The following is a 22,627-nucleotide window of genomic DNA, read 5'->3' as shown; positions in this document are numbered from 1 at the left end:
AGGTTGTGGATTGTGGATTGTGGCGTGTATTTGTGCGGTGGGCACAGAGTGGGCATAGGGTGGCTGGAGTAGGCGCGAGGTGGGCACTGGGCTCACGAACGAGATAGGAGCAATGAGATGGGATCACGAGATGGGAGAAATATTACTCTTATTTTGGTTTTTTTTTTGGTTTTTGATAGGGGAGAAGACAAGAGTGGGTGATGTACTGTGATGGAGTCGTTCTGGCCGGAGCAGCTGCATATTGGCACACAACTAGTGGAGGCCCGTCGAGACCGACGGACGCCCATGAAGCCATAGAGCTATTCTGTGCGGCAGAGATATGGTAGGAATGCACCCGGCGATTTTGTAGACTTCTGCCGGCGGTGGGCAGAGGTAGACTGGTTGCTGCGGTTGGTGATCACTCGCTTTTCTGCCGAGTTGGGGGGGATGTGGCCGGTTACTACATAGAAACATGTGAGCTAATCGGCTGGAATCAACTGGTTACCGGTGAAGTGGGTGGGGATGTGAATATCGATGGAAGGGGAAGTGAATGTGGTCTTATACACAGGTCGCTGCGGCGAGAATAGATGGACAGCGTTGATATCACCCAGTACTCTACAGTCTACAGTTACGAGCTCGAAAAGAAGTGTATCTCTCTATCTCTTCGCAGCAATCGGCAACTAGATCAAGGAATTTGAAAAGCACGATATCGTGGTTGAAGTCCGGATTTTAGGCCGAGTGATGATCCATGATCTCTGAAGAGGAGGTATCACTCGCTTTTGTGAAACTATCGTGCTCGAAAACCTGATGGTACTCTGCTATGTGTATGTCCGTGTGCGTATGTGTGTGTGAAAGGCAGTCTACGGTACTACTGTCCGCACATTGTGTCGCCAGTTGCATTACACCGTCCATACGCTCAAATTTTAGTCTTCCAAAAGACCCATCCACCACACCATGACATGTGCCATTCACCTAAGTCCAGCATAACGGACCATTATTGATCATATCGGCCATTACCACATCACTGCCACTGCACCACCTTACCGGCCATCATCCTCCGCCTCCTCCACCTCGGCCGCAAACCTCCTGATCTCCGCATCAACATCCACATCCACATCGGGTGCAGCATTGACCCTTGTCGTAAACCCCATTTCGACCTCGGCTCCTGTCCCCATCTCTGCTTCCGCCTTCGTCTCCTCTTGCTCCCCCTCTCTCTGCGCCTTCTCAGTCTCCAACTTCCGCTTTACAGCAACAGGCACGAACGCCGCTGCCTCTTTCCGTAGATCCCGCAGTATCGGCGCGGACTCGTAGGTAGTAATCGCTGGGGCGGCGCCTGGTAGCGGTGGCAGCGGGCCGGGCGGCATGGGGATGTCGGCGACGGAGGAGGCGGTTGAGTCATCTACAGCTGTCAGCACTCCTCAAGCCGCAAGGAAGGAAGGAAGGAAGAGAGCGGTACATACCAGAATCACTCGCGTCTCCCGCATCCGCCCTGCCTGTCTCCCCGCGTCCCAGCCTCATCTCCCTCCGTCTCCCCCTCCAATCCCCCTCGCCACTGACTGTATCCCCCCCCGCCTTCCCTCCCACCCCACCCCCTTTCCCCCCCTCCCCATCCTCCTCCCTCTCCCGTTTCCTCGTCGCCGTAGGCTCCTTATCCTCTATCCCGAGCGCCTTGCGCGCCTTCCTCACAGCAGCCAGATCCCTTTCCAGATCCGTCAGGGTCTTTTTATTGTGTGCAGTGGCATGGCCGGCCTCGATCGCCTCGCGCAGCTCGTCGACTTGTCGCTGTAGACGCTCCGGATTGCGCCGCGAGAGCTTTTCGGTCCGCTCCTTGAGCTGCGCTGCCTTAGACTTTTTGATCGCTTTCGCTTTTTCGGCTTTGTGGTAGGCTTGCATTTTGTACGTGGGTGGGTGGGTGGGAGAATGGTGGGTGGGAGACGGGTCGTGGATAGGTTAAGGTGTGTATATCGTGCGCGTGATGGTGGTGGTGGTAGTGGTGGTGATGGTGGTCGGTTTTTACTGCGTTTAGAGATCTGGAGCTTGAGGTAACATATGCGTGGCGTGGTCACGTGGTCGGAGCTAAGATGCTTCCAGTGTCCTCAATTCACGTATGCGTCTTCGAGTTTATGGGACCAACCAGAACATCATCAAAGATCGTATACACTCAATTCATTGGTAGTATCAAGCATCAATCGTACGCAAAACAAGGTAATCAATGCAGACAAACGCAACACCCAAATAAGATAGGATATTAATGAAAAGAAGACCGCACATAGTTTGAACCCATCATCCCAAGACCAATCAGTAAGAACACACTCAAGACCATCAGCAAGAAAAGAGACTTGTATCATTTAGAAGAAAAAGCATAGAGCTATTCTCTCCCAATCACTCTTCTCTCTCTTCGTGTCTATCACACCTGATACCCAAATTTCCAACCAAACGTCTTTTCGTTTCCTGCAATGCAAATTCCCCGCTTCCCAACTTCATACATTATATTGAGAAAGGAAAAAAAGACATCTACGTGTTCATGTACGTGCTGGCGTCGATACCACCCTCTGGGAAGGGGTCCAGGCTCACTTCGAATCGTTCCATGATCTTGTCAAGGACCTCGGCGTCCTCCTTGGAAGAGACGAACGAGATACTAAGTCCCTTGGTTCCGAAACGACCGGCACGTCCGACTCTGTGGAGGTACGAATCTGGATCGGAGGGTAGATCGTAGTTGATAGCAAGGTTGATGCGCTCAATATCGATACCACGTCCAAAGACATCGGTGGCGACACAGATACGCTTGTTGAACTCTTTGAACTGCTTGTACCGTGCGATACTGTGGCGAATGTTAGCATGATGATGGATGGGTGTAAGTCTTAGTGGCTAGATGTACCGTTCCTCCTGAGGAATCCCACTATGGACAGCGATGCTGGGAAAGTTGCACTCCGTCAACAGTCTGTTCAGCTCTGTCGCGCGCATAGTGCTCTTGACGAAGATGATGACCTGGTTGAACTCCAGCTGGTCAAGCAAATCGTTGAGCTTGCGGTTCTTCTCTTTCTCATCAAGCTTGACGTAGTATTGCTGAAGACCGTGCAGTGTGAGCTTGGCCTCATCGTCGACGTAGATTTCGAGAGGAGTCTGCATGAACTTCTTGCAGATGGGTCGGATCTCCTGGGAAAGGGTGGCCGAAAACATCATAACCTGCTTCTGCTGGGGGGTGGCGCGGAAGATCTCCTGCACATCACGGCGCATGTCTGTGCAAACAACACTTAGTCACAGGCTCATATCGGACACCAGAGCAAAAGACATACCGATCTGATCCAACATCTTATCACACTCATCGAGAACAAAGACTTTGACGCTTCCCAATCGCAGATGCTTATCCCGTACGAGCGCATTAAGACGTCCGGGAGTCGCAACGATGATGTGAGGGTGTTGGTCTTTATTCTTAAGGATCTCGACATCCTTCTGCATCGGCGTACCTCCGTAAAAGACCGAAGTCCTCACGTCCGGCATGTACTTACTGAACCGCGCGTACTCGTTCTTGATCTGGTATGCCAGCTCTCGCGTGTGACACATGACCAGAACGGACGTCTCTCCGGGAACAGGATCGACTTGCTGAAGCGTCGTAAGAACGAAGACGGCAGTCTTACCGAGACCAGACTTTGCCTGGCACAGGACATCGGTTCCAAGGATCGACTGAGGAATGCACACTTGCTGGACTGAACCGAAGAGATGTTAACGGACGCTCCCGAATCGACGATGGCTTGGAGTAAAAGAGTAAAAAGCAAAAAGCGCATGCCCATGCAAGATATCGAATGCAGGTCGCGTCAATCTCTCTGTGTTCCGTCTCCGTGATGTGTCTTCTCCGTGGTATCTCCTTCTACGTCGCCCTTTCGAACAACCCGCTCAATGCCTGACCATCCTCCCTTGGACCGCGGTAGACGTGTCCCAAACTCCATTGCCCCCGAGAGCTGATGCAATGGCATCCAAAGCGCACCGGGGTAGAGAGGGACTTGTGCCGCTACCATCGTCGATTTTCCATTGGACCAAGGGTGAAGGTTGATTCGCAATGAAACCCGACACCGCATATCCTCCACGTGGCGGGGGACGCAAGTTACGACCATGACGGCACAATAACCGCGTCATTCCTCGAACCACATAACCCTGTGGCAAGTATTGCAGCCCACCAACCCGCGACCGAAGATAGAGAGACCGACCACGGAGACGGATAGATAGACGAGAAGACGAGCAACCCAGATGACGATGACCGGAAGCGCAAATCTGGGGGTAGAAGTGTGATGACAAAGGAGGGTATTTTGATTTTGAATCTTTCAAGATCTAGGGAGGAAAAATAACTGACCCTCGGACGGATGCTCGAAACCGCAGTCGACAATAGCTCTGAGTAGTTCGGGCTTCAAGAGGAAGTCGCGGAAACCGGTCGAGTGAATACCGACGTAGGATCCTTTCTTGTCGGCGGCTTGCGTAGCTCCAGCAGACGCGTCGCCTCCCTTCTTCAACGCATCACCGCTGGTGGCGGGAGCCTCCTTCGACTCGATGGCCTCGTCGTCGGAGTAATCGATGAGATCCTCTTCTCCAGACATGTTGATTATTCGAGTATTTGAGTCGCTGTTCTTTGATAGTGGGGGGGAAGGGGAGATGGATGTGAGTCCGATGAGTTTTCGTCGAGTTCGCTAAGCGAGACGCGCTGGCAGTTCAAGTTGTTGGTTGCGGTGGATAGAGGTAAGAAGGTTGAGTCGTGGAGGGAAGGAGGAGAAGGGGTGTTGAGGGTGAGGGAAGGGAGGGAATAAGGGAGAGAAGGCGGAGTGTGAGTAGGAGGAGGTGAGGAGTTGTTGTTGTTATTGTTGTTGATGGGTCGTTAGGGCAATTCTCTGAGGTTGATGTCTAGGAAGAGCTGGGGATGGGGGGGAGAGAAAGAGAGCGAGAAGTGTGTGAGAGATGAGACTGCCAAGCCAAGGACGGGGTCTTGTTGTCAAGAACAAGACGACAACGAAGGAGAGGAACAGAAGGAGAATGCATAAGAGCAAGCGATGGCATCATTCTAGGACACCAGGCTCAAAACACAATTCACAAGAATGCTCGTGCGCTCCTTTGGAGTGTCTCTATGCATTCAATGTTGAGCATGCGTATTGAGTCCTTTGTGAAGTGATATCGTACGCAATCACTCGGATATATTATAATGAGGACAGAGTGCCGATTTTCACTTAATCGGTCAAGGAAGATCTCTCTCCCTCACTTAATCGGTTACGTTATGTTCCAGCCGTTTACTGGGGTCCCTTTGAATAGTGGTTTCGTGTTACAGCACATCCTTTTCTGCTGCCCTTTGCTGGCTGAGGGTGGGTCACGTTTCGAGATGACCGGAGTCCGGCTTTCAGTGAAGATATCCTCCTCTCGGTTGGAGGAGCACATAAATACTTAGCTGTATATTCGCACAAAAACAATCATCAACTATATGGTATATCGGCAATGAATAACAATAGTAACCACGCTCCTAGATCGTGCCTTACGTCTTCGCAAACGCCGGCTGCCGCAGAAAACTGGGTTCCCTCGCCGCATCGTCAGGAAGCCCACAGACGGACCTGAAATCCCCCGCCAAACGACCCCTCGCATCGATATACTCCACAAAATTTTCCAGCTCACAGGAGCCGCCAGGTCCATCCGCACAGGAAGGAAGCGGTACGATACCGTCGTTAACGTTGATGCGTACAAACTTCCTATCCGCACAGGTGAGGCGCTCGAAGAGAACACGTCCGCCCATAGGCGTAACCTGGCTCGTCTTCCACTTCCTGTATTTCGCGATGTGAGTGGTTGGTAGATCCTGCTCATCTTCGAGAAGGCCGAGGGAGGCGAGCATAGGGACGATATCTCCGTCGTGCACGAAGCTGAAGTAGAGTGGCCCGGCGGACTGTGAGCCCTCGATGAGAAGGTTTTTGGTCGCATTGAGCCAGAGGTGGCCCATTGCACGGGAATAGGGAGTTCCAGGACCCGCCCGGTAGAAGTGGATTATGTCGCGCGCGTACTCGAAGGCGCGCCATTCGGAGTGCGTGAAGACATCGCACCAAGGGCTCCAACCACGGACAGTGGTCTCGAAGCCGCACATTTCTTGCATGCTGTAGATCTCTGCGTCTGGAGGAGCGTCAGTGGGTGAGAATGAAGGGCGAGAGGGGGGAGCGGACTGGTAAAGCTGTAGCCAGGGTTGTCGATCGAGAGGCGGGTCGAAATGGCAGGGAGGTATGTGCTTTGGTATTTCGCGAGCATGGTGTACCCATTATCATGGCCCTTCTCCGCGTCCTCCACATACTTCTTGCAAGTATCACTACTATCGTCAAGTTCTGTAGTGGCAGTGCGGGTAGGGGCCGTACCCAGGCGTCAACGTATCGCCTCCTTTATCCTTCGCCTCACTGACAACGATCACTTTTGCAAGTTTGCTCTCGAGCCCGAAGAAGCCTGCTGAGAAGTGGCGCGCAGTATCGATCACCCGACCGGCTTCACTGGCCCAGAGATGCGTCACATTCGGGAAACTGGAGTTCCAGAGGTGGGCGTAGCGCGTCCCGAGCTTTACACCTGTTGTGAAGGCTTCGAGGACCCCCGCATACGGACCGGTGGTGGTCAGCTGCTCAAAGTGCTGGTCCGGAGCTACGGGAGTCAGACCGATGTAAGGACAAGATGGAGGAGATGGGATGACAGTTTGTAAAGTATTCCCAAGAGTTGACGAATTCGAGAGCACCGGTAAAAGGCTTTCCTATGGCTTTGATGCGCTCAAGCATTTGAATCATACCTGCGGCCACCCGGCGCTTGTGTCAACTGCTAGTTATGGGGCATTGTTTGGGGAAGGGAATCTATACGGATGCCTGCGTTTTTGGTCGGATATCTTTCGGCATGGCGCGACATCTACACAAACGATTGGGAGCTTAGTTTCGGACTCATTAAAGTTGATGATCGTGGTGGGCAACTACCATGTGCACCATGTCCACTTCACAACCCTCCGGGACTTTAATCCCGCCTTCTGCCACGTCGTCGGTCTTCTCTATCCATGGCCCGTTACCACCGAGGTGATAGAGGACATTCCACCCATCCTTCTTGCAATCGGCCTGCGAGCTGCTCGCTTGATAGTCCGGCTCACCCCACCAGGCCTGATGCTGCGTCTGTAGGTACGAGGGTAGGAGCTGTTGAAGATTCAAACCATCGCCGGGAACGGCTAATGACTGCGATGGGCTGAAGAGGAGCATGACAGTCACGAAAAGGCAAATCATAGCGGAGATCGTGAAGAGAAATATGCCCATGCGCTGGAGCAGACAGTATAACAGGGGACGCGGAGACCAAATCATACGCGCGTCTGGGTGCCGAATTTCGAGACTCGACGAGGTTCAGGGTTTTGAGTGACACAGCAAGCTGGTCATGGCCTGTGGGGCCACGCTTGGCCGAATCAAGCCGCGCACTGCGGCTTAGTCACTAAATATTTTCTCCACTCCATCAACTGTTTCAACAGCGAAGAGCAAGGAGGCAAGCTGCCCGCCAATTGCCCACCATGCCGCCACGTCCACGACTCCAACTCTCGGCTCTGTCATCGCCATCATCGTATCTCTTTTCAGCAGTTAAACCATCGCCGTTCGCCTGCCTCCAGACCCGATCCTATGCCGCCCTGCAGAAGAAGCCCGCCGGCACCAAAAAGTCGAAAGCAACCCGCACGACCTTCAAGCCCAGCGACATCTCATCCCTTGAGCAGTTCTCGCTCGTCGATGCCATGAGATACATTCGCGCGTTTGAAGTGGGCCGGAACCCCGCCGCTACCAAGTACGAACTTCATGTCAAGCTGCGCACGGCAAAGAGCGGCCCCACCATCAAGAGTCGGATTCGTCTGCCGAAGCCTGTCAAAACGGATATGCGGATCTGTGTTATTGCGACGGGAAGGCAAGCGGAGGCGGCAAAGGCGGCAGGCGCAGTACTTGTGGGGACGGACGAGGTGTTTGAGAAGGTATGGCGGGGGCGGGGCACATGCTGCGATGCACTGTTGAGTTCTATACTGACACACACAACTACAGATCCAAAAGGGCGAGATCGATTTCGACCGTGTCATCTGTCACGATGACTGCTTTGCGGCGCTGACCAAGGCAAGGCTCGGTCGTATTCTCGGTCCCAAAGGAATGATGCCCTCACAGAAGACTGGAACCGTGGTCCCTAACGTCGCTTCGGCTATGAGGGAGCTCACAGGGAAGTCGGATTACCGTGAGCGCATGGGTGTCATCAGGATGGCGGTCGGACAGCTTGCGTTTACGGAGGCGGAGCTGCATAAGAACATCAGGGCGTTCATCGAGCAGTTGAAGAAGGAGTTTGGTGCCATTAGCTTTCGCGCGGACAAGAGCATAAACGAGGTCGTACTCAGCTCATCCAATTCGGCCGGGTTCAGTCTGAGCGGAGAGTTCAAGAACGTGGTCATCAAAGCCGTGCCCCCGCCGGTGGCGGCTGGGATGGAAGTCTTGACGGAAGCGGTGCCGACGCCGATGCCGGCACAACTGGCGGCATAGGGTCTGGGAGGATTGTGAAATAGAGCAGCAAATGTACAGTATCTATAAGCATCTTGACCGAGAGTGAACAGTTCACGTGCCACTCGCTCTCACGGGGATGTATACATGATCATCGAACATCTCGGCGAAAAGAAGTACATTCGTTACTAGGGGAAGGAGGTGGCACAGGCTGGATAGTGGTGTTTTTCATTTGTCGATGTACTCTGCCACTCCGTTCCTTCGTGCTGGGCGCGTTCTGCCCGTAACCATCTATCCTAAGTGGCCATAGATTTTCTCCCCGTCCTTGGATGAAGGCTGTATAATAGGCTACAACTTCTATCTGCTAGAAAAGCAGTGGCATCGGCTCGAATTGCTGCTTAGACACAGCACCCTCGTAGCCCTCCCGTAGGCGCTCTAGATCCGACTATCTCTATGTACCTCAGGTTTCTCTGGTTGCCCGTTTCCCGTTTCCTTTGACGCGTGGGCTGATCTTCAGTTCTTCTGCGTTGTCCCGAACATACTCCACAGGTTGTGCATACGGATCGGCGGGGTGGGGGAGGTGAAAAAAGAAAAAAAAAGGTAAAAAAAGGAAATAAAAACGGTGTATCCATACAAATCCGAAATCCGAGCCAAACCCCGGAGCGTGAATTAGAGATTTTCCATGCAAAGAAAACACAATTTGTAACTGAAACCTGACCCTTCTCTCTGTGTCTCTTTCTTCTCCGCACACTTGAAAATTATGGTTAGCTCGATGTGGAGTGTGCTCCTAGCGCCTTTTCATTCTTAAAGGTGTCACCCACCCACCGCCTTCCGCCGGTCCTTCAAAAACCCCATCCCAAACTTTCTTCATCTCCTCTTCTCTCACAACCACCACCACTGCTCCAATAACCCCTCCACCGTACTCGACTCTTTGAAGCTCAACCGCACCTCACCTATTTTCAAGCTCGCATATAGCTCTCCAGAAGTCAAGCTCGTCGGAAAGAACAGACAGACCTCGTCTTTCTCGACCACCAGACCCCACCAAAACCCCACCGCAACGCACCATAGTTGTTCATGAATCTTTCCCCAACCGCACTCTCACCAAAGATTCTTTCTCGCCTCATACGGCCTCTCATACACCAGAGTAAACGGCACAGTAGCAGACGCTCCGAGTTCACCTAAAACATTTCGTTTCGACCAAACACCTCACACTTTTAACTGTTCTCTCGCCAGTTCTTTCTTTCCTGCTTCGTTCGCCACCACGTCGCTTTCAAAGAAACCTTTTTTCTTCTCTCGCCGACGGTCTAAACCACGGAAACACGAATAATAAGGAAGCTGATTTGGTTCATGCTGCTTATTCCTGCATCCTGCAACTTCAACTTCGTCTTTGATCACCAGCTTCTCCGTTGAACATAAGCCCTAGCACCTTTTTCACAAAACCGCAGCAATCATGGCTACTATCAACATTCGTCGTGATGTCGCCGACCCCTTCTACCGCTACAAGATGGAGCGCATCCAGTCCAAGATTGAGGGAAAGGGTAACGGAATCAAGTCCGTCATCGTGAACTTGAGCAGCATCGCTCATTCTCTCAGTCGTGACCCGGCTTGTACGTATTCACTCCGCTTTCAGTGCAAAGTTTGCGTGTGACTAACACCTTTCCCAGATGTTGTCAAGTTTTTCGGTTTCGAGCTGGGCGCTCAGGTCACCGCCAACCCTTCGGACGACCGTTACATCATCAACGGAAACCACGACGCCCCCAAGCTTCAGGACTCCCTTGACGGCTTCATAAACAAGTTCGTTCTTTGCGGCAAGTGCAAGAACCCCGAGACCGACTTGATCGTCAGCAAGGACGGCCATATCACCCGCGACTGCAAGGCATGTGGTCAGCGTACCGATGTTGATCTCCGCCACAAACTGTCCGGCTACATTGTCAAGAACCCGCCCAAGAGGGAGAAGAAGAGCAAGTCTTCCAGCAAAGGAAAGAAGGGCAAGAAGGGTGAAGGCTCCCCTAAGGACTCTGGCTCCGAGGATCCGGAGGACATGGGCATCGACGGTGGTTCCGACGACGAACTCACCAAGCGCATCAGGGCTGAGGCGAAGGAACTTCCTACGCATAACGGCGGCAACGGTATCCTCAAGGATGACGACTGGGCGGTTGACATGTCCGAGGAGGCCATCAAGGCGCGTGCTCAGAATCTCCCCGACGACCTCAAGAAGGCCCTCGTTATTGAGGGCGAGGATGAGGGCGAGGACACCCCCTACGACGTTCTCGGAAAGTGGATTGTCTCTGAGAAGAAGGAGAACGACGGCACGATCAACGACGTCAAGGTCTATCAGAAGGCTGTTGAACTCGGCATCGAAAAGAAGCACCGCACCCTCCAGGTCCTCGCTCAGACCCTCTTCGACGGTAATATCATCAAGAAGAGCCAGATCAAGGAGCACAGCGGTCTCCTCAAGAAGATGATCACTTCTGACCGTCACGAGAAAGCCCTCCTCGGTGGAACCGAGCGCTTCGTCGGTACCGAGCACCCCGAGCTCATCAATGCTATCCCTAGCATCCTTATGGCGTACTTCGAATACGAGCTCGCCAGTGAGGAGACTATTACAGCCTGGGGAACCAAGGCAAGCAAGAAATACGTTGAAATCAAGGTATCGAAGGAGGTCCGCAGGGCCGCCGAGCCGTTCCTGAAGTGGCTCCAGGAGGCTGATGACGAATCGGAAGAGGAGGAGGACGATGATGAGGACGAGGACGAGGAGGACGCTGAGTAAACGAAACGAGTCGGATGCCATGGTTTGTATGGGATCCACGCGTTATGATAGAGATGATTGATGTGTTGTGTGAATGGGATGATTAGTGTTTCTGTTCTATGCGTTTTGCTTTGCTTTGCGTTACACATTCAGGGTCCTGTCGTTACTCCAGGTACTTCATGTTACTCTACCAGATGGAGATCAATATCTGCTTGCTCGTGCATTCCTTTTTCTCACATGAACTTGTACTTCAAACATACCATGGATTCATTCATACAAACTGAGGAGCAAAGACAGAGTGAAGTAATGATCTTGTTACCTTACAGGCCCCTCTCATTACACTCATCTAGTGCATCATCAAGCAAATAGGCATCACGAATGAAACAAAACAACCATTCACAAGTCTCCACCATTTTCCTATCATAACCCGTTCCTCCGTTCTTCTCACTTCATCATCAAGGGCACCATACCTAATTCTGCAACTCAACGTAATTCGCCGGCTGTGTCCATACATGTTAGCCGCCTTCCGCCACCATCAAGAAAGAGAAAACCTACGAATAGTCCCTCCTTGCCCTTGTAATGGCCGTGCCACCAGTCGTCGTCAGGGAACTGCACATCTTCGATGGTCGCGCCATCCGGGAAGGAAAGCTCGTTATCCTCGGTGGCCTCGTAGTCGTAAATTGCCAGTGCAGTTTTTCCCTCGGTCACGGCAGGCGCCGGAGGAGAGGGCGGGGGAGAGGGAGCACGCTCGACTGCGGCTTCGGCGGCTCCGGCGGGCATAAGCTCCACGTAGTTGCTGGGGAAGAGCCCTTCCTGTCCAAGGGCGTTGGTGCCGCGCCACCAGTCCTGATATTAGTGTTAGTGGGAATGAATGTGTGTGCACGTATGCGTGTTCCGGGAGGAGGTTTGGGGGGACATACGTCGTCGACCATGTCGATGTCGGTTACTACTTGGCCTTCGATCAGGTTGATCTCATTCTCCTCGTCGGCAGCATAATCGTAAAGGACCACAGCACGCTGGCCACCGGTTGCGCCACCGCTAGGGCGCGCGGGAGCCTCGTCGGTAAGCTCAGATTCCCTAGGGACTATGCTGCTGAGACTGGCGACGGGAATAGCGGTAGAGGGCTCCTCGGGTTTGGTGATGAGAGCGTCGTCGTCCCTACGGGCCACTGGCATGGCAATGCGGACGGGGCTGTGGGGCATCTCGATCTCAGGGGTTGGGGGAGTGGGAGAGCGCGGCTGCCGAGGAGGTGGCGGGATGTTGGAGTGCTGGACGGCGGGGACTTCCTCATCTTCTTCCTCCTCGGTGGAGCGAGATGGAAGACCTGGCATTGGGACGCCGAAAGAGGGACGGGAGGATGTGTCTACTGGGGGTGGGGGTGGAGCCCCACGGTCGCCAGTGGTGGTGGGAGAGAAGCTTGCTGGCCGCTGGGGAGAGCTGGGAGTTGGTGCTCCCATCGGAGCCGCACCAGAGAAGCGGTTCCTCAAAGCATTTATACCGGTGCTGGAGCTGGTAACCTCTTCTTCGTGGTGTTGGCTGGATGCACTGGCACCGGTGTAGGAGGGAGTGATGTGCTGCTGTCCAGTTGTTGCCGGCGAGAGAGTTGGAGGAGTGCTTGCACCGGAAAGTCCACGCTCTCTGGCCTTCTTTTCGGCCCAGATCTGGGCGGGAGATTTGGTGATACCAGATTTGTTGATACCAGCAACCGGCGCAGGTGCAGCTGGGCTAGCACCAAAACCACCGGGAGTGAGTGGCTTGGTTCCGTAGCTTGGTGCGCCAGGTCCGAACTTTTTGGCCACCTTCGGCTTTGGCAGGGAGGTTAGACGCTCGCTCTGGGAGAAAGCACCGGCCCGCTGAGATACTGATGCTGCTGGTGTGGGTTCGGGCTCCGGACGTGCGGGTGCTGCTTTCCTGATGGAACTCACATCGATAGGCGTGTAAGATCCTTTGACCGGCTCCGGCCGCTCCTCCTTGTAGCCCTTCTTCAAAGCTGCAATGTCGATCTTTCCAATTGGTTGGTATCCACCCTTGACAACCTCCCCTTGTTCATCTGAAGATTTCGAGTACCCAGAAGTGGTAGACGTCGGCTGAGAACGGAGCTCATTGATGTCAACCTTCGTAGGCTTATAGGCGGACTGCACCTTCTCGAGCTGGCTTCGAGTGACCTGCGGTGCGTCTGCTCCCCATCCATCGGCATCCACTTTCTCATCACGGCGAGCCGGAGCTCTAGAGCCAACAGGCAGCATTCCACCCAAGACGCGCGTGGGCTGGAAGACAGGCTTGGTAGCGACCGGTGGTTTCGGCGCGGTTGGGGGAGGCGCATTGGATGAAGACGATGATGAATATTTGGAGCCGGATGCATCGGCAACTTTCTGGATAATCGCTTCGGGAGAAAGGTCAGAGTCTGACCTGGCGGTCACTTGAACGTGGTAGCCCTGGCAACGAAAATCCGTCAGCGTGGTGGTTTGAGCGGGGGTGTGGGGCTGAGCGGCGTTGGCTTACGTGTAGCACTTTTGTCACTGCATTCAGATGGCCTGTGAAGTAGCCCTTGACTCGCTCGGGAACACCATCACCACACTGGAAATTGGAAGCTGGTTGTCAGTTGAACCGTTGACAGTGCGTAGTGTAGCACGGAGGAGATATCATACCCAGCAGATCAGGACGAACTTGGGAAGTCCCGAGTTCGGATCCTTGACTTTGACGAAAGCGAATTGTACCTTTCCATCGTTGAACTCCTCTATTAACTCTTCCAACTCGCCATCTGCAACGTGATGATAGATCAGCAAAGGTGTTGTGTCTTCCCCCCCCACAGATGAGGTGCGATGGGCGGGTCGGGAGCTTAGAGCCTTTACGCACCTCCGGCAGCGTGCACCTTGAGAGTGCTAGCTTTTGCCGAGCTCTGAACAAAAGCATTCTGTAGCGGCACCGATACCGAGAAGACGGCCCACTGAGCGTAGGTTGGCGAGGGCTTGTTGGGAGCAGAGCCGGAAACGAGCTTCTGGTAGGCGCGCCCTATTTCAGGGGAGATATCAAGTGACGACATGATGATCGTAGAGGGGTGTTGAAGATATGAAACTCGATTCAAGGGTGGGGATGGGGGATGAGAAATATCGTATTCAGGGGGTGATTCCGCTGAAGGAGATTGTAGTTTTGGGGATGAGAAATAGATTGCTGTTGTGGTGGTAGAAAGGGAGTAGGTAGCAGGAGCAGTAGCAGCGGAAGTAGGAGGCGAGATTTTGGTTTACGGCCTTGTTCGGTCTCCCGATTCCGGTGACGACGCCGGGCAGCTCAGCACAATGCTAATTCCTCTAACTTAGAGTGGCACCACCAAGACTTCGGTCATCTATTGTGACTATCGCTAAGCTTAGACCTGTCAGTTACCCGGTGGGCCGGTGAGGCTCAGAATTCTGTGTCACATGGAACTGCCAAGACGCAGCTTTGTTCGCATACTTGGTGAGAGCTCAGTGGTTAGTTACTGCAAGCGCAAGCTCTTCAAAGTTCAGCCCAAGCTCAGCTGAATGTGATGCTGCTGTGAGCTTTCATCTTCACTACATCTATCAACAACCACCAATAATCACCGCCAGCAACCACCATCAGCAGCCACCACCCCTAATCCCGAAGCAGTTCCAAGAATCCGAGCCAGGTTAACAGCTGAATTCCTATGGCGCAAGTTAACGGCAGACCAAAACGCAAAAATTCATTCTCGCCACCACAACAGAAGAAGCGAACTACTGGGGACGGTCGACCGGCAGCTTCTTACCGCGAGACTACCAGAGGACTCCTCGATACATTCCCCGATCTCCCCACTGGTCCGTCGGGCCTGGGTCGGCGAAATCGTGCCTCGGGCGGCGGATTGACTTCCCAGCAATCGCGAGTCGCGTCGGGGCCGTCAGCCCGCAATTCAGAGATGGAGGACGCTGTCGACGATACAATGGAGCTGCAGCAGGATGATGAAGATTACTTTTCGGCAGGCGGTGATGGAGACGACGGCATGTTTTCAAGCCAATCTTGTGGAAACTCGACCGAACGGTCGGACGGCGAGCTGATGGATGCACTTTACAAATCTAAGAATCTGGTTGATCTGCCGGCATGGGGTTGGGCAAAGATACTGCCGCAACTTCATCCGTTAGAGCTAGCTCAGCTGCAACTATGTTGCCAGCTCTTCAATACACTTGTTCAGAAAGACGCTGTATGGCGGCGGAGCAGGAGCACGCACTTACCAGAGTTTCCAAAGCCCGTATTTGGTTTGTCTGAACGAGAAATGTTTCGCCTTTTGTTCGCGAGGAAGTGCATGTTGTGCGAGAACCAAGGCGACATCGAAACATATTGGCCCTTCCGAATCAGGTGTTGCAAGCAGTGCTTGTCCGACAACACCACTAAAGTAAGAACCAGTCATTGCCTATAGACCCGCTCACCCAGCCACCATGAGCAAGAAGTTTATTGACTTCGATGCTGAATTCCGTTTGATACAGGAATTTTCATTGGAATCTGATGACGAGCCATTCCCAGCAGAGCTGCTGGTTGGATTGCCGTTTGGGATGGTCGATATGAAGAACAACTGGGTTCCCGAGCCAAGCAGTTACCAGGCAGACATTGGAATCACCAAGATATACTGGAACAAAGATCTCGAGTCTATCAAACACCGTTACCAGGAAGTCGAGGAAATGCTGGCCTCTGACGAGTGGCTGAAAGGTCTGGAGTCGAAACGAAACTTTTACATGCAAGACATCGAGAGGATGGAGAGGTTTGAGAAGACGAGGCCGGCAGATCTCAGCACAGCCAGTGGCCTATGGAAAAGCCTCCGTGCTGAAAACACGTCGAATACAGGTATCATTGGTATGTTTGGATATCTCGCTCTCAAGATGTGTTGCTCCCGGAATGTTTGAAGTCATCCGACAATGGCAAACTGTCTATGACATCTCTCTATGTGGGATGTAAATGCTATTCATTATTCGTGTGCTGACGATGTGGCCAGAGTCGGAGAATCAGCCACAGGATCCTGATGAAATTATGCAAGAACCAGGCGATCCAGGTGCGGTAGTCAATATTGCGAAGCAACGGGAGATCGAAGCACGCTGTAGAAAGCTTGATCCTCCATTAACGCTGGAAACGCTTATCCATTTGCCGTCGTTCCAGGCTTCTGTCATGGATGACAACCCTCTGGACGAGGCTAGTTGGATGATGTTGGAAACTAGTCTGTCAGAGGAACGGCAAATGAAGAGAGAGCGCCAGTGGGATACAGCAGTTGAAATCAATGGAAAGACCGAGTCTCATACCAGCGGCCGCTCTTCGAACTCTCAGAAAGGATTGGCTGAACATTCAGACAGCGTTCAGCTTTCGAACCGAGAAAAGTTGCTCACATATGCTGGAGACGCCATTCAGAGTTGGGAGGGTACTCTTACGATGGAAAGTGCCCCCGCTTTTGCTGCCCATGTTCTTAGTCGTTGTGGGAAGCAGTTTTATGCGGATGAGTCCACGAGGAGGAAAAGGGTCACGCTTGAGGATATGAAATATGTCTACGATTCGAGGGTCAAGCCAAAGATACATCAGTTTCGCACGGAGATCTTCCTATGCGATGGTTGTTCAACTAATCTGAGATGGTGGAATTTTGAGTCGTTGGTTCAACATTTCTCTGCGAAACACACCTACAGTCGCCGGGGGAAACATCCGAAGGTCGATTGGAGAGCGGATTGGCCAGAAATAGGACCGTTTCGTGCGGATCCTGATAAATCGTTGCTGGAGTCACCACTTGGTGAGCAACCCGAGGGGGTTCCTCCGCATGCACCCTCTGGGCCGATGAGAGAGATGCATAGGTCTTCGTATGCACAGAAATGGTCGCAAGGTCTTGAGCAGCATATTCCCACAGCGCCTCGCAATGGGCACGTGCAGAAGTACAATGAGGAAGCCCGCCAGACACGCCTGGATGCATTGGCCGCTGACGCTAAGGCTGCATGGGCGCTGCTTGCAAGTCTCAGAAATATCCCGCCGTCCATCCACATACACTTTGTCATCATAAGGACGGCTCGCAAGTATCAGTCTAGGTTCTCGGAGGCTATCCCTCTCGGCCTTTTCCTGGATGCATTGATTGAGCATCCTGCTATGAGTTCGATCAAGTACGGCGTTAAAGGATTGAGGTGTATTGAGTGCCAGAGACACCCAGGAAAGACGTCAGAAGGTGCATCCAAGGCCGATAGGGTTTTCCCCATTGTCTCATTGCTTCAGCATTTTGAAACAGTTCACATCGCTAGAAACAAATCCGTGGTGCTTCCTGACTGGACTAGGGATATGGTCAGGCTTCCTCACCCACGAATCATCTCCGATCTGGCCGATGCGCTAGGAAAAGACACCCGCCATCTTATTGAAGACATATTCCCCTGGGCATTTGGCAGTGCCAATCGCGACCGTGCTGGAAGCATGAGTGGTAGATCTGGGCCAGCTTCCGCTGCTCCCCCAGGTGTGCACCGCCGTGCAGATTCAGAAGCTGTGGCACCGCGCTACCCTAACGGGCAATATGCCACCCCAAGATATGGAGGCCCGCCGGTATCCAGGGATCGTTTGCAGCAAATAGAGTTCGCCGGAGATGTCCGACAGCAGCACAACCGCCGCGCTGAAGGATTCCCTCTAAGCGCACCAGTCGACTATGTTGACCGTCCAAAACGCACTTTCAACGATGGGCACGGTGGCCACCAAACCAATGGCATGGCAAGGACCGAATATGTGAGGGACAGAGATCCGCATCATAGTGGATCGACCTCTCGCTACGAAGGCCAGCGAAGACAGCTTGTTGAGCAGGACACTGGCACCAAGACCGGTATCCGACCACCTCGACCCACTGCGGTGGACTACATCGTCCAGCAGCCCGCTCCGCGTGTCGGAAATACTCGCTATGATTACGAGCGCTACGCCAGTCCCAGAGAATACGCTCCGAGCGAGAAGCGACAACGCTCCCGCTCTCCGGACCGTCGCTACCCAGTGAGCATGTATACAGACCCGCGATACGCCTATCCACCCCCAGTGCCCCTGCCACCTCCGCCTCACGCATACGAGTATCTCAGGCAAGATCGCGCCGCTGCCGCATACTACGCGCCGCCTCCGCCCCCGTTGCCAAGGATGCCGCCTCCGCCTTCAGCCGGTTACTATTACGCTGCGGGATCTGCTGCGCCGAGAGACCATGGATTCGGCGCGCCACCTCCACCGTACGACGAGTACTCGAGGTACCACGGCCGTTAGTCCAGGCATGCTACTAGAACAAGCAAAGTAGAGCGGGGATGATGGTGTGCGAGCTGCTTTCTGTCCTTCTACCAATTGAAAAGTTTTGCTTCTAGAACTGCGGATTTGAGGTTCTTTTTTCTTACTTCAAGGGTAACCACATTCGCCATTGTTTTTGTTTTGATTCTGTTTCTCATGGAGGGTGGTTCATTTCAGCTTGCTTGGTGGTGTGATTGCCGGGTTGTGTGGTGTGTTTTCACTGTTTTTTTTGCGTTACGGATCAAGGTTTATGGGATACATGTTATCGGTATGCTGGGGAGGCTTTAGGATTTTGAATTGGGAACTTGGGACGCGTTTACTTCTAGGTGCTTGGTGGATTTAATAAATTGCTGATGTTGCTATTCTTGAATTTACGAGTGATACGAGGTGGCGTGGTGTATACAGAGTTCCATCCTTTGATACGAACGAGACTAGAACTGCTGGGTATAAGCGATAATGCAAAGTTTTCAGCAAGCTTCCATGGTCCAACGGTAGGATAATTGCCTTCCAAGCAATTGGCTCGGGTTCGACTCCCGATGGATGCATTCTCTTTTGCCCCAATGGGGCTTATGAGGCATTGTTTTTTGCTCAGACTATGACAGAGATGGTATATGTATTTGATGGTCCTTTATGTGCCAAGGAAATAATCGTGTACAATGGAGCAAAGCCTGCGCGCGTATCAACAGATCCAAAACGTCTGACCCAGAAACCTTTACAGTCCCTGATTCCAAAACAAGAACTTCCTCCACCCACTCCCCTCCCCCTCGACACACGGCAGTTTAACCTCCTGATACAGCTCCTTCGGGATCCACCCGATGTACGCGACATTCCCGAAGCCACCAATCCAGTAGACGCTCTCAACCTCAAACGCCACCCAGTAGCTCTCGTGGATCTTGTTTCCGGGTGTCCAGATCTTCGCGTCTGGGTGGCGAGTGGTGAAACAACGCTTCAGACGTGCGGCTTCGTCAGAGTCGTCGATGGTCTTGAGTTTGCCAACGAGCGAGAGACGTGGGTGTGCTGCAGGAGAGAACATGTGCGGCGCGTGTTGGCGCACCGAGAGGGAGATGGTGGAGTTGTCGGGGACGGTGTTGCGGAAGCTGTAGAAAGCGTGTTAGTCCTGGCTGGCTAGCGGGCGGGAGAGGACGAGAAGGGAAGTTTACGAGGTCGCTATGTGCATGCCTAAGCTTTTGTCGCCGCCGTGTTAGCTACAGTACTCTACTCAGTGCTTTGGACGTGGATGGGAACCAACAGCGTAGGATTCCCATTCTCAGAGCATTCGGCATAATACTCCATCAGCCCGACCGGCTGCCCCTCAAGACCATGCTTCTCTCCCGCGGGAAACACGGTAGAAAGAGTCGAGATCGTCTCCGAGCGCAGTAGCTTTCGCGCTTGAACTGCGGCCTCTTTGACGGTGGGGCGCGACGCGGTAGAGAGATCGATCATCTGGACCGAGGCCGCATCGTTGGATGGTAAGGCAGCGGCGAGGCCACTGAGGAGGAACGTGGTAAAAAAGGCCGAGAAATGCATTCTTGATTTGGAGCTGGTCGGGAGCTTTGATTGGGGGACGACCGGAGCTTTAAGCTCTAGGTTATCTGATAGGGGTGGGCCGGTTCTTATCGCAGTCAGCTGTTAGCGATGTCCATGGTGACACGATCGAGTAGTGGTGCGAAGAAAAGATCACGTTTGTAAGGAACCAATGTCCGTAAGAATGTCTATGGAGATTCCCCAGATAGGAGAATTAATATACATATACCCACAAATTAATCTCAGGACATTCTAAAAACTGAGAGCTCGAAGAGCGGTGTGCACTGTTCTTAGACACTTCTGTTGCTTTCTAAGTTATGAACCTCTCGTGTGGCAAATTCCGCCACAGCGTCTAGCTAAAATCGAGAGCCTCTCAACTCACAGCAACCATCCAACATCATCCATCAACCCAACGACCACGAATCCAAAGCGAAGCTCCTCCACGTGTACCTTAATTTCAAACTGAATCCTCCTCCACAAAAACTCATCTCAGCCTAATTCCATCTCTCGGTTCACCCACAATGAGTGACACCGAGATCCCCAGTACGTTGTACCCTCCTACTACCCCGCCATACTCCTCCCCATCCTGGCCGACTCTGATCTTTCATCTCCAGTTGTCATCAAGCATGCCGGAAAGCGCTACGATGTAACAGTGGACACGTCTCTGCCAGGCGAGGTTCTCAAAGCGGTTCTCTTCTCCCTCACGAACGTCGAACCGGAACGCCAGAAGGTCGTGGTGAAGGGTGGCCAGCTCAAGGATGATACCGACATGTCAAAGCTGGGCCTCAAGCCGGGTCAGGTCATGATGATGATGGGTACGCCATCGGGCAAAGGTATCCAGGCACCAAAGGAAAAGACTAAGTTCGTCGAGGACATGACGGATGCGCAGCTCGCTCTCGTATCGGGTGCTCCTCCCTCTGGTCTGCAGAACCTCGGCAACACCTGCTACCTCAACTCCACGCTCCAGGCGCTGCGATACATTCCAGAGCTTCAACAGGAGTTGACGAGATACAAGGAGCAGACGGGAGAAGCTGGTGGCAGCGGGTTCGGAAGCAGCTTTGCAAGCGGCTCGGGAGGCCTGTTTGGAAATCTGGGAGTGGGAAGCGTCGGGAATCTTGGAGATCTAGCTGGTGCGATGCGAGACCTCTACCAGAACATGGGCGAAACTACAGCCGGAGTTCCACCGCTGGTATTTTTGGAGGCGCTGAGGCGGGCGTTCCCACAGTTCGCGCAGAAGGGAAAGGACGGTCGGTATGCGCAGCAAGACGCTGAGGAGTGCTACTCCCAGATCCTACACTCACTCCGTACGAAACTCCGCATCAAGAATGAAAATGAAGATACGTCGTTTGTGGACAAGTATCTCTCTGGAAAGATGAGTTCGACTCTTAAGTGCATGGAGGATGCGCCGGACGAGATGCCTATCGAGACGACCGAGGAATTTTCGAACCTCAAGTGCCATATCACCAACAACACCAATTTCCTGAAAGATGGAATTCTGGCTGGCTTGAAGGAGCAGATTGAGAAGGAGAGCCCTACGCTTGGACGAAATGCCATTTACGAGAAGTCTAGTCGTATCGTCCGTTTGCCCAAATACCTGACGGTAAGTCCTCCGAAGCTTTATCCCAAATAGGCACGGTCGACTGATTTCAATAGTGTCACTTTGTCCGCTTCTTCTGGAAACGCGAAATCAACAAGAAAGCCAAGATCATGCGCAAGGTCACATTTCCTTTCGAGCTCGACGCTACAGAATTCTGTTCCGATGACCTCAGAAGCAAACTCATTCCGGTCCGCGATACTCTCCGTGATCTGCACAAGGACGCCTCCGACCGTGAGCGCGCTCGCAAGCGTGCAAAGGTCCAGCCAAGTGCCGACGACATTGCAGGTGGAAATGCGGGCGCCGGTGGCTTTGGTTCAGGGGCGGCATCGGTAACTATCACCGTGGAAGAAACCTAGACAGTGCTAATCAAGTATTCCCAGGCACCTGTGGTTCCCGTACCTGTTGTCACTTCAATCCTCGACGAGAAGGAGCCGGACTGGCAAGAGGCGCTGAAGGACAAACTTGATCCCGAGATCATGAAGGACGAAGGATGCAACCCCAGTGGACTGTATGAGCTCTTCGCGGTAGTTACCCATCAAGGTGCTAGCGCGGACTCTGGTCACTACTGTGCATACGTCAAGAAAGACGACAGTGACGGCAAGACCTGGTACTTCTTCAACGATGACACCGTTACGGAGGTGGATCAAACCAAGGTTGAGACTTTGTATGGAGGAGGTATGCGCAGAACCACTCGTCTTTACTCGTGACCGTCAGATGAGCTAACAGCGAATAGGCGAGAGCCACTCGGCTTTGATCGTTCTTTACCGTGCCCTTTCACTTACTCCTCCTACTAAGAAGGATTGAGATCTAGTTAGTAGAAAATGAAGTCGACCACAGTACGATCGTCCGTGTGAAAGGGCAACTTAGACTACTGGCGTTTTGATAGTTTGTGGCACATTCGTCTTCTTGTTGTAGTTCGTTCAGATTATTGGGGTCTCTATGAATGCAAAGAAGAAGAGAGAGAAAATATCAATTTTTTGTCGTACACGGTCTGTCGATTTTTCTCTTCGAATTCGACATGAAGCGCGAGTGACTCGCTGT

The 22,627-nt window shown here is 52.9% G+C and overlaps 9 protein-coding genes and 1 non-coding gene across 10 annotated transcripts; 5 read left to right on the top strand and 5 right to left on the bottom strand.

Moving 5' to 3' along the window:
* Positions 1-751: 751 nt before the first annotated feature.
* Positions 752-1,984, bottom strand: BZA05DRAFT_431389 (uncharacterized protein). The gene is made up of 3 exons (XM_051486188.1): positions 1,569-1,984; positions 1,440-1,535; positions 752-1,378 (listed from the first exon to the last, which is right to left on the bottom strand). The coding sequence occupies exons 1-3, from the start codon at positions 1,870-1,872 to the stop codon at positions 1,020-1,022; spliced, it is 759 nt and encodes a 252-aa protein (XP_051336795.1). The 5' UTR covers positions 1,873-1,984; the 3' UTR covers positions 752-1,019.
* Positions 1,985-2,130: 146 nt separating this feature from the next.
* On the bottom strand, positions 2,131-4,901 carry BZA05DRAFT_407100 (P-loop containing nucleoside triphosphate hydrolase protein). The gene is made up of 4 exons (XM_051484596.1): positions 4,328-4,901; positions 3,276-3,686; positions 2,858-3,218; positions 2,131-2,800 (listed from the first exon to the last, which is right to left on the bottom strand). Exons 1-4 carry the CDS (start codon positions 4,566-4,568, stop codon positions 2,494-2,496), a joined length of 1,320 nt encoding a protein of 439 aa, XP_051336794.1. The 5' UTR covers positions 4,569-4,901; the 3' UTR covers positions 2,131-2,493.
* A 454-nt stretch (positions 4,902-5,355) lies between these two features.
* BZA05DRAFT_407098 (histidine phosphatase superfamily) lies at positions 5,356-7,441 on the bottom strand. Its single transcript, XM_051484595.1, has 6 exons — positions 6,942-7,441; positions 6,831-6,876; positions 6,671-6,763; positions 6,348-6,621; positions 6,162-6,301; positions 5,356-6,111 (listed from the first exon to the last, which is right to left on the bottom strand). The coding sequence occupies exons 1-6, from the start codon at positions 7,311-7,313 to the stop codon at positions 5,489-5,491; spliced, it is 1,548 nt and encodes a 515-aa protein (XP_051336793.1). The 5' UTR covers positions 7,314-7,441; the 3' UTR covers positions 5,356-5,488.
* A 3-nt stretch (positions 7,442-7,444) lies between these two features.
* On the top strand, positions 7,445-8,689 carry BZA05DRAFT_438354 (mitochondrial large ribosomal subunit protein-like protein L1). Its single transcript, XM_051486494.1, has 2 exons — positions 7,445-7,960; positions 8,028-8,689. Exons 1-2 carry the CDS (start codon positions 7,514-7,516, stop codon positions 8,508-8,510), a joined length of 930 nt encoding a protein of 309 aa, XP_051336792.1. The 5' UTR covers positions 7,445-7,513; the 3' UTR covers positions 8,511-8,689.
* Positions 8,690-9,918: 1,229 nt separating this feature from the next.
* BZA05DRAFT_458556 (domain found in IF2B/IF5-domain-containing protein) lies at positions 9,919-11,691 on the top strand (the record flags this gene model as incomplete). The annotated part of the gene is made up of 2 exons (XM_051487607.1): positions 9,919-10,075; positions 10,133-11,691. 2 exons carry the CDS (start codon positions 9,919-9,921, stop codon positions 11,236-11,238), a joined length of 1,263 nt encoding a protein of 420 aa, XP_051336791.1. The 3' UTR covers positions 11,239-11,691.
* Positions 11,476-14,540, bottom strand: BZA05DRAFT_357600 (uncharacterized protein). Its single transcript, XM_051481437.1, has 6 exons — positions 14,074-14,540; positions 13,866-13,978; positions 13,720-13,794; positions 12,138-13,652; positions 11,773-12,063; positions 11,476-11,717 (listed from the first exon to the last, which is right to left on the bottom strand). The coding sequence occupies exons 1-6, from the start codon at positions 14,258-14,260 to the stop codon at positions 11,688-11,690; spliced, it is 2,211 nt and encodes a 736-aa protein (XP_051336790.1). The 5' UTR covers positions 14,261-14,540; the 3' UTR covers positions 11,476-11,687.
* A 163-nt stretch (positions 14,541-14,703) lies between these two features.
* BZA05DRAFT_407092 (uncharacterized protein) lies at positions 14,704-18,855 on the top strand. The gene is made up of 3 exons (XM_051484594.1): positions 14,704-15,598; positions 15,690-16,053; positions 16,193-18,855. Exons 1-3 carry the CDS (start codon positions 14,879-14,881, stop codon positions 18,445-18,447), a joined length of 3,339 nt encoding a protein of 1,112 aa, XP_051336789.1. The 5' UTR covers positions 14,704-14,878; the 3' UTR covers positions 18,448-18,855.
* Positions 18,856-18,939: 84 nt separating this feature from the next.
* BZA05DRAFT_t246 lies at positions 18,940-19,010 on the top strand. The gene has a single exon. It is a non-coding gene; the product is annotated as a tRNA-Gly (tRNA).
* Positions 18,951-20,109, bottom strand: BZA05DRAFT_407088 (pyridoxamine 5'-phosphate oxidase-domain-containing protein). Its single transcript, XM_051484593.1, has 3 exons — positions 19,715-20,109; positions 19,626-19,649; positions 18,951-19,562 (listed from the first exon to the last, which is right to left on the bottom strand). The coding sequence occupies exons 1-3, from the start codon at positions 19,990-19,992 to the stop codon at positions 19,178-19,180; spliced, it is 687 nt and encodes a 228-aa protein (XP_051336788.1). The 5' UTR covers positions 19,993-20,109; the 3' UTR covers positions 18,951-19,177.
* Positions 20,110-20,253: 144 nt separating this feature from the next.
* On the top strand, positions 20,254-22,576 carry BZA05DRAFT_407087 (uncharacterized protein). Its single transcript, XM_051484592.1, has 5 exons — positions 20,254-20,532; positions 20,604-21,589; positions 21,643-21,915; positions 21,967-22,261; positions 22,320-22,576. Exons 1-5 carry the CDS (start codon positions 20,511-20,513, stop codon positions 22,388-22,390), a joined length of 1,647 nt encoding a protein of 548 aa, XP_051336787.1. The 5' UTR covers positions 20,254-20,510; the 3' UTR covers positions 22,391-22,576.
* Positions 22,577-22,627: the final 51 nt, after the last annotated feature.

The sequence above is a fragment of the Tricharina praecox genome (genome assembly GCF_024521635.1).
Source record: "Tricharina praecox strain CBS 144465 chromosome Unknown BZA05scaffold_24, whole genome shotgun sequence".
Classification (NCBI taxonomy): domain Eukaryota; kingdom Fungi; phylum Ascomycota; class Pezizomycetes; order Pezizales; family Pyronemataceae; genus Tricharina; species Tricharina praecox.
The sequence above is the reverse complement of the archived record's forward strand: the minus strand, read 5'-3'. Positions and strand labels throughout refer to the sequence as shown.